Source organism: Scophthalmus maximus, chromosome 15 (genome assembly GCF_022379125.1).
Source record: "Scophthalmus maximus strain ysfricsl-2021 chromosome 15, ASM2237912v1, whole genome shotgun sequence".
Lineage (NCBI taxonomy): Eukaryota > Metazoa > Chordata > Actinopteri > Pleuronectiformes > Scophthalmidae > Scophthalmus > Scophthalmus maximus.
In genome coordinates this window covers 21,445,708-21,459,859 of record NC_061529.1, presented here as the reverse complement: position 1 = coordinate 21,459,859, position 14,152 = coordinate 21,445,708, and the positions used below count along the sequence as shown (strand labels likewise).

Sequence of the window (14,152 nt, the reverse complement as noted above, 5' to 3'; positions counted from 1 at the left end):
AGATCCTGGGCTCAACAGTTTCTAGATGTTGTTAGAATCTCTCAAATGGCAAGGAAAACACTCTTTTTCAGTCTGGTGTTGAAGCAGGATTCACTTTATCTTAGTGTCGGCAGCAGCTAAAAGTAATTATTAAATAATAAGACAAATGAAAGAAAGATAGAGGAATGCAAATTTTCGGAAGATTGCATGTCAATCCATTTCATTTAGCAACTTGACATCCAACCCGTCTACAAAGTCCAAAAAGGGCTTCCATGGCAAGTAACATTTTGATATAGATCCTCTCATGGTGTATCTGATCTTTTCTACTTGCAGTGACTGCATAACGTCTCGAAGCAAACGTGCAAAAGTAGGAGGAGAAACCTCCTTCCACTTCAACCGTATTAATCTCCTAGCTAATTAAGCTGAGTCCCTTTTAAAGACCATAGATTCGAGTGGGCATGCCTTTTGGATGGTAGTAGGTGTTGCTGGTGGTCTAGTGGCTAGGATTCGGCGCTTTCACCTCCACGGCCCGGGTTCTATTCCCGGTCGGGGAATGTTCTATTTGCTGTCAACTGAGCTATAACACCAAAAGTATGGTAATGGTTAAGATCTTGAGGGCTGGCTTGTTTGTACACAGGAAACCCAATTAGTGGTGACCATATTGCTCACGGTTGATCTTCTGGTAAGAGATCTTGAAAAATTTGATTTATAAGCTGTTAACATGAGACCGACGATAGACCAGACAGCCGTAACAGCTAACGTGCCTATGTCCACCTTACAGAATGCTGATTCAGGTTAAATTTAACTGACCAAATGATGTTGTTACTATGGAGTGCTGATTCACATTACATTAAAGTGAGACAGAACATGGAGAGAACCCACACATACACTGGGAGACCAGGCAACCTCCACCCAGAAACCCCCTTGTTGGTTCATAAAGAGGGAAGCAAAACAGTGGTAGTCAGGCGCTGTGGCTTAGTTGGTCAAAGTGCCTGTCTAGTAAACAGGAGATCCTGGGTTCAAATCCCAGCAGTGCCTAGATGTTGTTAGAGTCTCTCAACCCAACTGGCAAACAGAACACTCCTTCTTAGTCTGTTGTTGAGGTACTCTTTCAAGCAAGACTAACTTTTCTAGTTATATACTAAAAATGATTAGGGGAATAAGATATTAAACAATAACACAGGAAGGAAAGAAAGATAGAGGAATGCAAATTTTCGGAAGATTGCATGTCAATCCATTTCATTTAGCAACTGGGCATCCAACCCGTCTACAAAGTCCAAAAAGGGCTTCCATGTCAAGTAAAATTTTGATATAGATCCTCTCATGGTGTATCTGATCTTTTCCACTTTCTGATAACGTCTCGAAGCCAATGTGCAAAAGTAGGAGGATAACCCTCCTTCCATTTCAACAGTTTTATTATCCTAGCTAATAGAGCGGAGTCTCTTTTAATGATCAAAGATTCCACTGGGCATGCCTTCTGGCTGGTAACAGGCTTCCCTGGTGGTCTAGTGGCTAGGATTCGGTGCTTTCACCGCCGCGGCCCTGGTTCGATTCCAGGTTGGGGAATATGCTATCGTCTGTCAACTGAGCTACAACACCAAAAGTAAAATGGTTAAGGTCTTGAGGGCTGGCTTGTTTGCCCACAGGAAATCCAACAAGTGGTCACCATATGTGTTGAGGTTGATCTTCTAAAAAGTGAATCTTGAAAAATTTAATTTATAAACTTTTAAAGTGAGACCAACAGACCAGACAACCGTAACAGCTCAAGCAACTATGTCTGCCTTACAGAATAATCACATAAACTTCTCCTGACCAAATGATGTTGTTATTATCGATTAGGGGCTAGATTTTTGGAAATTTCTAGTAGGCATTATCGAGCCATTTTGCAATATTCAAGCCATCCAAGATTAAACTACTTATCGTTTGTAATACGTGTACCAAGTTTCATGCCTGTTGAAGCATCCCTAACCCCTTAAAAAACAACTTCCTGTGTCACAGCGATTCATGATTCGCCACAGCCACGCCTTTCAACTTAGACTAAAACCTTTAGTATCTTTTCTGGGTAAGGCCTTTTTCTATATGTTGCCTAAGTTTGAGATTGATTAACCACCTTGTAGGAGTTCATTGAAGAAGGACTCCTTCATTTAGCCATAAAAACGCCAAATTTGCACTCTAAATTCAAGATGGCCGACTTCCCGTTGTGTAGCAGAAAGGAAGTTATGCAGGAAGTACTTTCTACCTGGACAGGAAATGAAGGGTAGGAAGGAGGGGGAAGGGAGATGATAAATCAGGCACACGAAAAAGGCTGGAAAGACTACACAAAGTGTAGACTGTACACTGTGGACCTGCTGGAACCGCTCTGGGAGCCCTGACTATGGTGGAAGAAAAGAAAGCGAAGCTAAGTCGAGTCTCCAACCTTTAATCTCTCCTGGCTGCCTCTATATACCTACCTCCTATCATCCATGTTCATCTCCCTCCTCGGACCTCCCCCACAAACAATTAACAATTGAAACACATGCATCCTCTAAACACACACCTTCATATTTTCAGGAACACACAACCTCACACACACTCACACACACACACACACACACACACACACAAACACACACACACACACACAGCGACCTCATGCTCCGTATTAACAGAAAGACTGATTCTATTTGAAGTCCTTATTTACCTTTGTTTATTATTTGTTAAAGATAAGAGAGTGATTTGGACTCTGAATTTAATTTGTATTATCATTGTTGTTGGAAAATCTTAGTGATTTAACTGTTTGATCATATTGTTATCGAGTTGAATATACTTTATTTGGTGAACCTTCTTTGATGTGTTGACTTATGTTTTGTGCCTTTTGTAGCCAGGGTTAGTAGGCTGGGCTTTGACCAAATTATTTAGGTAACATATAAAAAATAGCGACAGGAAAATAACTTATTATTTCTCCTGTCTGGCACCCGACGAGCAATCTGGTCATTCATAGTTTACCTACACTATAGTTGGTTGGAGGAAATGGCTGCCAGAGGCTTTTTTTTTTGTAGGTCCTGATATTAAGTGTCTTACAAATTTCTTCCATCTACATCAAATTTAAAGGTGGGGGCCATGAGTTTGAAGCATCCCTAACCCCTTAATACACAACTTCATGTGTCACGGCGAATCATGCGTCACCCCAGCCACACTAATACTTGAGTATCATTTATTCGTTAAGGTCTTTTCTATATGTAGCCCAAGGTTGAGGTGAAGTTGAATAAATTGATAAATCGACCACGGATTTGAAGTTAAAACAAACATACTCTTGCCTAAAAAACGAAACGTGAGAGCGACGAATAATGTGACGTCTGTTGAGCGATGCAAAAAATGTCAACAGCCTAGAGCAGAGAGGAGAGGCCTGTGATGATGATTCCACAATGTCTGTGAACCAGTGTTGCCATTTTTGTGGGAGACATTTGAAAATATCAGGTACTTTTAGTCAAATGCTCATTCATCAGTGGCAGCCTTGGTTGTTTACAAAAGTCGCTTCTCTCCCACGTCACGGTATAAACCCCGCCCATTATCAGATAATAGGTTGTGGTTGGAGTGGCAAGATTTCTGCTGAAGGGAAATCACTTTCCAATGGAGGAGATCCAGGTCGAGGTTAATTGGAGACTCTAATTGACCGTAGGTGTGAATATGAGAGTGAATGGTTGTTCGTCTCTGTATGTTACCCTGCGAAAGGCTGGTGACCTGTCAAGGGTAAACCCCGCCTCTCGCCCATTGTCAGCTGGGATTGGCTCCAGCCCCCCCTGCGAACCTTAAATGAATAAAGCAGTTGATGATGGATGGATGGATGGGATCCAGAGTGTAGTCTGGCAGAGCAAATTAAATGAGCTCCCAGAATTTGTCTGGGTCCCAGGCTTAAACACAACAAGAGTTTTATTTCAAAAGTTATAACTTACAGTTGAGAGTTTTGTCAATCCCCATTGCTGCCTGATCAAAGGGGTGCTAACAGATATTCAAAGTAAAGTGGTGACATTTATTTTAAGTTTCACTGGGTTTCACTGTACTGTAATAATGGTATGAACGGTATAAAACGTCAAATGTCTGCCGAGTCAATTTGGACACAAAGGATATGCTTGGACCAGCAGCTTCGAGCTCAGCCAGCAATCCACAGCAGGACTGGGATCAAATCGCTCTGTTGAAGGCCCCTCTGAGCTGATCGGCATCAAGTTTTCAGTTGTGGACACTCCAAGGCAGCTGAATGTTGTTGAATTCTTGATGCAGTTTTGGGCAGAAAAGCCCCTTTCACATTGGTCAACTGAGATGGGCAGCACCAACATGTTCTGCACCAACTCCAGTATGTTCTAAGGGAGAAAATGACATCTTTTAAATTCATTTTAACTCATTTTAACATATTTCACTAGTGAAAAACCAGTGTACAAATACTACAAATTTGTGCTTTTGTGACATTGAAAACTCAGCCTAAAAAAACATAGACAAATATGTCTTGACTATTTGGGACTGCTCTGCCTTACTTTGTAGTCTTGCTTGTAGGGGTCCTTTGTCAGCAGCATCTCCCACAAGCCAGTGTAGGTTTTGTCTCTGAAGTTCTGGTTCGTTTGCCGCCTAAACTGTGGATGTGTGAGGCCTGTGACATTCCCCCTTCAGTGTCAATCCCTTCAAAAGAAGGGACACACACACACACACACACACACACACACACACACACAGCCATCTGTTAAATTATCACAATTTATTCTTCAAAACCACTTGAACTTGATTTAATTACATTGTCTAACAGTTATGGCAAATGATCATCACCTATCAGAGCATGCAAAACTTCAAGAATTAATTTAAAATCAAAATATTAAACCTGAAGATGAGCATATTACTGTGTCCTTTAAATGTTGGGCAGAAATGGTTATGTTTGAAATATGGAGATTAATCTTGTTCAATCCTTATGCTAAAAATACCCACTGTGTGCCCACTGTTGTGAGCGACTGTGGCTTAGGCAGTAGAGAGGGTTGTCCAGAAGGGCTGTATGAATGTGTGTAAATCGGTGAATTAGATTTCTACTGTTTAGTGCTTTGGGTGGTCAAAAAGACTAGAAAAGCAATTTATAAATGCTGTCCATTTACTGTTCCCATGCTGTTTCTTTGTTATGGTGACCTGCCATTGGCAAGTGCTTCTCCAGACTCTCTGATTAGAACAGTGAGACCATGGTTTAATTGGTGAAATCTTTTTTTCTTCTCCTTCCATGTTGCAGTTGAAAGAGAAGTGGTTCAGAAGAGGACTTTCACCCGATGGATAAACCTGCATTTAGAAAAGGTTTGTTGATAGCGTCATAAAATGGTAGCCACAGAAAATACACTGAGGAGAAAGAGTAATCATTGTTACTTACTGGGTGGATTAAAATTATTTATTTTATTGCCACTCCAACCCAAAACAGGAGCTCCAACTTCACTATTGACAGCATCATGAAACGGAGATTACCTCACCATGCTCACTGTATGGGTTTTGAACTGCACCCACCAGAACACCATCCTTGCAGTTAAATATGCGCACCTACTTTGCTATTCCCCCAAACCACTGCAAGGCTAAGTAGTATGTTTCATCAACATGTGTACCCACTCACTCAAGTAGAAGTACAAGTAATTGTAAAAGAAAAAGATCTGCTGGAAGTCAAAGTATCATTCCAAATTTTTTAATAAAATGTAAGTATACCCTTATGGATGTGTTTTCGAAGAGTAGGACTTCTAGATGGAAGATGTGCCAAGTATCAAACGTTGATGATTTTGATTTTCCATTGACCGTTGAGAACAAAATTGATGTTCCCAGCAAATTACACAATGTACATCAGTAAAAATTTTCAACCTGAATAATTCATTCATCAAGTAGTTTTGATGGTGTGGTTTAGGTGATCCCTTCATTTTTTTGAGCGGTGTATATTATAACCCATCTCCCATAAAAAATATGTCATGGAACCAGCCTAAGTGTCATCACTGTCATGCAATCTGCCTACAATTTGTCAAGCTGTATGTCATATACACCTAAACATTGGTAAGCCATCATGGATCACTTGAATAAAATGACTACATAATGAAACGAAAGTAATGAGTTCACTTTCTGCTAAAGTTACCATACACCTATGCTTTCAGAAGCTGTGACTTCCCGCAAAGCCTTAAATCACTGTCTCCACTGAAACTCTGTTTTGGTGGAAAATTGGTCACGAGCTTAGCTTTTGTTTCTGTTTTCGCTCTTCAACAAGGGGTGAGTCAGGGATAGTTGATAGTCTGATCAAGTCTTCTTTTTTTCTCTCACACAATGAGGCTTTCTTCTCTTACTCTCTGTTTGGCTCTGCATCAAATATCTGACCCACTCAAAGACAATCATACATTTGTCTTCTGTCATCTGGGAAAGTTACAGTCACTTTAACCCTGTCGCCCTCCTGCCAGTGTTCACCTATTCACCAAGTTCAGAAATGCTACGAGTTTGTAATGACTTGTGATAACAGGGCTAAATATTGGCTCAGGCAGTGCATGCTGTGGGTTACTAGATATTATTTAAAGATCATTCTGCATAGTTTACACTTGCACAATTTCACATGATGAACATCTTCATATTTTGTCCTTTTAGTAGTTATTAAACATGTACAGCGCTTAGTGTCTGTGTCTTTTTCTATTTAACAGAGACACTGACATTTAAGCTTTATTGACAGACAGACTTGGCGTGAAGGGGAGAGAGTAGGAGACGTCTGCTGCAGAGGAATCACTCCTCATGGGGCGCTCGCTCAACCAGATGAACTAATGAGTGCCCCCACTTGTCATGGTTCTGCCCCAATGAACGCTGAAGACCATGAACTTTAGTTTTTTAGTGGACTTTTCTTTATTCCTTTCTAGTCTTTGCCTAAGTTAAGTTGCCTTTGTTATCCCGTTTGTGTTTTGTTGAGTTCCGTTCCACGTGTCTGCACTTCCTTTTCCTCTGTCTTGTTTCTGTTCACTTTACCTTTCCTGTGTCTCCTGCCCCTGTGATTGATGTAAAGGTGAAAATGAAAATTTAATTCCACAATAGCATTATGATTTTGTCCACCGAAGTGCAGGTTAAGGTCTTTGGAAATTGAAAGTCAAATGGAGTTTGCAATTTCATTTTCAAACGGTTAGAAATGCATTTTATTTTTAATTGTGACCTACATATTGCTTGTAAATGCAACAAGCAAAATGGAAAATTGGGCTTTATTGTTTATATTGCATTTACATTTGAATATTTTCCAGGTGCAGGTTAAGTCTTTGAAAATGAAAAGTCAAATGGAGTTTCCATTTAAATGTTCATATTGTTATCAAATTGCATTGTCATTTTAATAGTCACAGAATACCCAAACAAGGATATGAAAATGAAAATTGGATTATTGCATTTTCATTTAATTTTTTACACAAAAGACATGCATTTGTGGATAAATTATAATGCTATTGTAGAATTACATTTTCATTTTCACCTTTACATTATCATATTAATTAAGTCCCCTACAGGTTTCCATAGTCGTTCCCTGGTTACCACCTGAGACTGTCAGTCTGTTTTTGGTTTCCGTTGATTAAAATTATTATTTAAATTGCACTCTGCATTTAGGTCCACTTCCTGCACCACCATGACACTTATTCCTAAAATATACTAAAATATAATTCCCCACTTGCCTCATGTGGGTGGTCTTGTGTATTCCTCCTTCACGGTTGGGTCCTCTACCCGATGCCTGGGAGCCTGAGGGTTCTGCACAGTATCTTAAGGGGTTTGAAGGACTGCGCACTTCTGGACAGAGATCAAAAAAGCCTTTTTCTGCAATCTGCTGGAGCCAGTGCTCCGATTATTGTTTGTTGAACACCATGTTGTCTGGTTGGTTAGCCATCAATAGTTTATCAGTCTGGATCTGGAAGTTCCGCAGGATCTTAGCTTGATCATTCTAGAAAACAAGCACTGTCCCTGGCCTGGCATGTAACATTTAGGATCAGGTTTACTCAAATCTGGCAAGAATGGAGTTGGAGCTCAGTCTGTCTCAAATACTTAAGTTGCTTTGCTTTCAATTTTAAATAGCTATCTGAACTGCCCCTAACTGTGTTGAGGACTTTGGAAATACATCCCTGTCATGATATTTATATTGAGGAAATGTCCCATATTATCTCTTTTCTCCTCTCCAATTATCCTTCCCTCTTTCTTTCTCGTCGTCCTCAGTGTGATCCAAGCATTGAGGTCCATGACCTTTTCAGGGACATCCAGGATGGACACGTCCTCATGGCCCTCTTGGAGGAGCTCTCTGGCTGCAAACTGGTCGGACTCTTACACTTTGTTTCTAGAACCAGATATTTTTCACACGTGTACACTGTCGGGAATTTTAACTACATGACTATATTAACTACATTACTGTGTAAATAATTCTTATTCTAAATAATCTTCCAGCTCCATGGATTCAAGAAGTCCTCCCATCGTATTTTCAGACTCAACAACATTGCCAAGGTCCTGACTTTCCTCGAGGAGAGAAATGTGAGTACCGCAGTCAATCAGCTCATGTACTGCTCGGCCAATGGCTGAACTGTTAACACGTGTAGAATGTGGGTGTCCTCAGGTAAAGCTGGTCAGTATCGACGCAGCTGATGTTGCTGATGGAAACTCCTCCATCATCTTGGGTCTGATCTGGAACATCATCCTCTTCTTCCAGGTAATTTAATTAAAATGTCTCCATTACAATCTGTGCCATACAATTGTGCAATCTATCCAACAAGCTGGAGCCATTCCACTGATCTCAACTGGCTGAATGGCATAGACTATTAAGTTACAGTATACTGAGTTTATTTACTGGTATTTTTTACAGAGGTGTGGTCTTTAAACTGCCCAGAGGTACTAATGGGTAACCTGACTAAAGCATCCTGATAAAATGAAATCATCCCAGTTAGAAGTAGCCCACAATTAATAGCAACTGTTAGCTTTGCCTTTATCACTTAACTCCAACAACTGAGCTCTGTCATTTACTTCAAAAGCAGCTGCTTGTTTTGCCGATGAAGCCTTTAAGATCTAAGGCACCCTCTAAAAATTACTAAGCATTGTTCAAAAATAACCTCCTAAAAATTATGGTTTTCTCAATTTAAAAAAATTGATGTTCACCAGTTTTTTCCCTACCATTGGTAGTCAGTATTTTACATATAATGCCAAGCAGAAGTCATTTAAGATCACTTCCTTATACAGCTTATTCCTCATTCATATATAAAAGATTGTGGATGAAAATTAAAGCGATTTGTGAAACCTAACCCTAAGGAGAAGTTTGTTATGCAGCATGAAGCAGCTGTGGACAACAGATACTGTCAGAATCAATCAAATTACTTTATAAATCAGTGCAGACTACTTTAACTACATTGGATTTTCTAATCTTATGTCATTTTGAATGCACTTAGTGTTTGATTTACACTGAACAAAATTATAAATGCAACACTTTTGTTTTTGCCCCCATTTTTCATGAGCTGAACTCAAAGATCTAAGACTTTTTCTATGTACACAAAAGGCTTATTTCTCTCAAATATTGTTCACAAATCTGTGTTAGTGAGCATGAGATAATCCGTCCAGCTCACAGGTGTGGCATATCAAGATGCTGATTAGACAGCATGAATATTGCACAGGTGTGCCTCAGGCTGGCCACAATAAAAGGCCACTTTGAAATGTGCACTTTTACTGAATTGGTGGGGTCCAGGGGGGGGGTCCGAAAACCAGTCAGTATCTGGTGTGACCACCATTTGCCTCACGCAGTGCAACACATCTCCTTCGCATAGAGTTGATCAGGTTGTTGATTGTGGCCTGTGGATTGTTGGTCCACTCCTCTTCAATGGCTGTGCGAAGTTGCTGGATATTGGCAGGACCTGGAACACGCTGTCGTATACGCCGATCCAGAGCATCCCAAACATGCTCAATGGGTGACATATCCGGTGGGTATGCTGGCCATGCAAGAACTGGGATGTTTTCAGCTTCCAGGAATTGTGTACAGATCCTTGCAACATGGGGCTGTGCATTATCATGCTGCAACATGAGGTGATGGTCGTGGATGAATGGCACAACAATGGGCCTCAGGATCTCGTCACGGTATCTCTGTGCATTCAAAATACCATCAATAAAATGCACCTGTGTTCGTGGTCCATAACATACGCCTGCCCATACCACAACCCCACTGCCACCATGGGCCACTCGATCCACAACGTTGACATCAGCAAACGGCTCACCCACATAAAGCCATACACGATGTGTGCCATCTGCCCTGTACTGTGAATTCGGGATTCATCCGTGAAGAGAACACCTCTCCAAAGTGCCAGACGCCATTGAATGTGAGCATTTGCCCTCTCAAGTCGGTACGATGATGAACTGCAGTCAGGTCGAGACCCCGATGAGGACGATGAGCATGCAGATGAGCTTCCCTGAGACGGTTTCTGACAGTTTGTGCAGAAATTCTTTGGTTATGCAAACCGATTGTTGCAGCAGCTGTCCGGGTGGCTGGTCTCTGTTGGAGGTGAAGATGCTGGATATGGAGGTCCTGGGCTGGTGTGGTTACACGTGGTCTGCGGTTGTGAGGCCGGTTGGATGTACTGCCAAATTCTCTGAAACGCCTTTGGAGACGGCTTATGGTAGAGAAATGAACACTGAATTCACGGGCAATAGCTCTGGTAAACATTCCTGCAGTCACCATGCCAATTGCACGCTCCCTCAAAACTTGCGACATCTGTGGCATTGTGCCATGATAAAAGTGCACATTTCAGAGTGGCCTTCCAATGTGGCCAGCCTGAGGCACAACTGTGCAATAATCGTGCTGTCTAATCAGCATCTTGATATGCCACACCTGTGAGGTGGATGGATAATAAGCCTTTTGTGTAAATAGAAAAAGTCTTAGATCTTTGAGTTCAGCTCATGAAAAATTAGGGCAAAAACAAAAGTGTTGCGTTTATAATTTTGTTCAGTGTAGTATGCTTACTTTAAGCATTATTTTTGTATTTCTGTGTATTTGCTGAAATAGTCATCACTGGCACTCCAATCACTTGAGTGCCAGTGGACTGACATTGCCTCACAAACAGACTTGGTTCTTCAGCACACGGTTGTGATTACCACCCATCTTCCACCTCATTTTTTTCAAAAATTCCTATTAAATCAACGGATAACTGCACCAGGAGTAATAGCACCCATTTTGCGCTCTACGTTTTAGTTTGTCAAACCATATTTCACACTGCTAGCATGTGGGACCACTAGAGAGAGAAAAAAATCATAATAATATACATACATATATATATATATATATATATATATATATGAATACATGGGTGAATTAGGAAAAAGAATCCAACTTTCTGTGCCCCCCCAGATTAAGGAGCTGACTGGGAACATCAGGAGCCAGTTCCCCTCCTCCTCCAGCCTGTCGTCTATTCCCACCAGCTCCGATTCGGATACGTCCAACTGCAGCTCACTGTCGGATGAGAGACAGCTGGTGTCCGTGGCCATGCGAGAGCACAGCAAGGCCATTAAGAAACTGCTTCAGTGGGTACAGAATCGAACACGCAAGTGAGTGTGGCCTGCCATTTCCAGTTTCTAATTGTTATCACTTGAGAGATGTATTCTGGTGTTCTGTTTTATTAAATGTTTTGTGACTATAGAGCACATATAGGTGTTGTAACACCCTCAGCTTTCAAAATTTTTAATAACTTCCCACAATATCTAATCTGTTGTTTGTTTAATTACTTATACTACTCAGCTCATTTGAAAATGTCAGGGATTTGGGCAGAGCGGATCAAAGCGTGTCAAAGCAGCACTGTGAGTAAGTTAATAGCTTACAGAAACACACAATTAGATAGTAGGTCTAGTGAGGAAAACTTACTGTACTCGGTCTATAATTTACTCCTGATATTGTAGTTTTCTCAGTGCGTCCTCAGTGCTCAGGGACACGAATTTCAGTTATTCCTGAACCATAAATAAAAATTTTAAAAACAATCATCTGCCACTGGCATTGTTTTGGGAGTAAATGCACTTATTAGTCGCTTCACACTAATTACCAAATATATATATATATACATACACACACATATCTTTCTTATTTTTTACTACACATCCATACAATGCTGTTCTTATTGGTCATATTTGTATCCCATCCAAACCATTGCACATTTTAGCCTCTTTTTCACAAAGAAATTGTGCACTCTTTGTATATAATGTATATAGCTTTGTATAGCTCTTTTCTATTTTTATTGTATTTTTTTTTTTTTTGCTATATTTTATTATCCACCTCTTCTCTGATACTGGTTGCTGTAACAAGTGACTTTTCCCTGGTGTGGGATTAATAGTCTTATGTTATCTTAATGCTCATTGTTCAGTAAAATGGTCCCTGTCAGTGTTTATAATATTATATATGTATGTGTATGTATGTATGTAAAAGTGACATTCTACAGTCAAATGAAACTAATATGATCAAACAACTACAACAGAAAAGAACCACTCAAAATATTTTTTTTTAAGTTTGCCTAAAGATGATAATGTAAATAAGTAAAGACATTTATCAAGTTTACTATTGAGAGAATATTTGTGCCCTTTTGTCTGACGAGGGTCAAATGATGCAGGACGGGCCTCTGCTTCCTCTGTTTCCCATGCTGTTTGCTCATTCTGTTTTCCCCAGTGGATTATTTTAGATTTTCTCTTCATTAGATTGCCTTTTTCCTGCAACATGCACTTGGGTCCTGCTTCTAAAACCGCACGCTAAAGAACTAATTTGCTTTAAAACTACCCAAGTGTGGTCTGTGTCATAGGTATGGTGTCGCAGTTCGTGACTTTGGAAAGAGTTGGACAAGCGGCCTGGCCTTCCTGGCTGTCATTAAGTCCATCGACCCCAGCCTGATCGACACAAGGAAGGCCTTGCTGAGGAGTGCCAGGGAGAATCTGGAGGACGCCTTCAGGATAGCCCACTACAGCCTCGGTATCCCACGCCTTCTGGAGCCTGAGGGTAATAAGAAAATAGTTATTTTTATAACAAATAGCTAAATCTGTTATTACTTTCCCCATGAAATTGTTATTTAATGCCTAGTTAGCACCACTTTTCTCTAGAAAAAGTCTGTTGATGTCATTGCCCTTGATCACATTACCTTTCAACCTGAAGTACTTACTCATTCTGGATATTGCAGGAAAATGAGCAATACATAATTAAAATGATCAGGCACAGACTGCACACATTTTAACTTCTTAAATCTTCTTTAATTAACCTGGGGGCAATTCTGTGAATTGCCAGTACAGTAACTGTTCTTTTTTTGTTTGCCCAGATGTGACTATCAATGCACCAGATGAACAATCCATTATAACGTATGTGTCACAGTTCTTGGAGCACTTCCCTGGCATGGAGAAGGTAAGAAGCCCTGCTCAGTGTGTTTGCCCTACCACACACTTTATGTATATTTCTTGTCTTTCATATAATCTATCTATAACTTGTTTATTGTGTTTTGTTTCTAAATAATAAGCACAATGAGCCTCATGCAAGAACATTTTTGTACTCTTGTATTTCTTGTACATTTGTTCGCACTAACAGGCCACGTTCATCAAACGCCTCTAACTTCAGAAAAGTGTTTAAATCACGTGCGTAAACATGATGAGCACAAGGATGGTAAATTAGCATGATCAGTGCCCAAAAAAATACCATATAAGGCTTCGCTTCCTGCCCCATATCAGGAAGAGTTAAAGAGGCAGTGTGCTGGATCGGTGCACCTTCGTTCATTACAATATTATGCAATATCCAACAGCTGTGTTAAGGCACCTCCACTCATAACACCAACTGTTATTGCACAGCACGAGTGTGCATATGACACTTGTTGTATGATCTCTCCTGTCTCGTCTACCAACTGCCAAAAATGTCCACACCCCTGGCCATTGCGCAATAACTTTTGACAGGTACATGATTACATCATATGCTTATAATTGCTTCAAAGTGATGAAAAAATGACCTGAAAGTGGAAAAAATTGCTTTGATTAACAGCAGACCAATTTAATCCTCCGACAGGTCTGGACCACTCGTAAATTCTGTGCGTATTTGAAATAAATCTCAGAACATGAAAAAAATTGGTGAATTGGTTGAAGTCACTGGTACGCACAATTTAAGAACAAATATATTCTTATGAACGGTTCTTGTATGAGGCCCATTTTCTGTATGTAG

The 14,152-nt window shown here is 40.4% G+C and overlaps 1 protein-coding gene and 2 non-coding genes across 3 annotated transcripts in view; all 3 read left to right on the top strand.

The window, feature by feature from the left end:
• Positions 1-14,152, top strand: part of clmna (calmin a) — a 31,901-nt gene that overhangs the window by 6,564 nt on the left and 11,185 nt on the right. The window contains exons 2-8 of the mRNA XM_047327215.1: positions 5,219-5,280; positions 8,173-8,268; positions 8,398-8,481; positions 8,564-8,656; positions 11,330-11,526; positions 12,762-12,955; positions 13,269-13,351. Coding sequence (XP_047183171.1) covers positions 5,219-5,280; positions 8,173-8,268; positions 8,398-8,481; positions 8,564-8,656; positions 11,330-11,526; positions 12,762-12,955; positions 13,269-13,351 — 809 coding nt within the window. The remainder of the gene's footprint in view (positions 1-5,218; positions 5,281-8,172; positions 8,269-8,397; positions 8,482-8,563; positions 8,657-11,329; positions 11,527-12,761; positions 12,956-13,268; positions 13,352-14,152) is intronic.
• trnat-agu lies at positions 944-1,017 on the top strand. The gene has a single exon. It is a non-coding gene; the product is annotated as a tRNA-Thr (tRNA).
• On the top strand, positions 1,474-1,545 carry trnae-uuc. Its single transcript has one exon. It is a non-coding gene; the product is annotated as a tRNA-Glu (tRNA).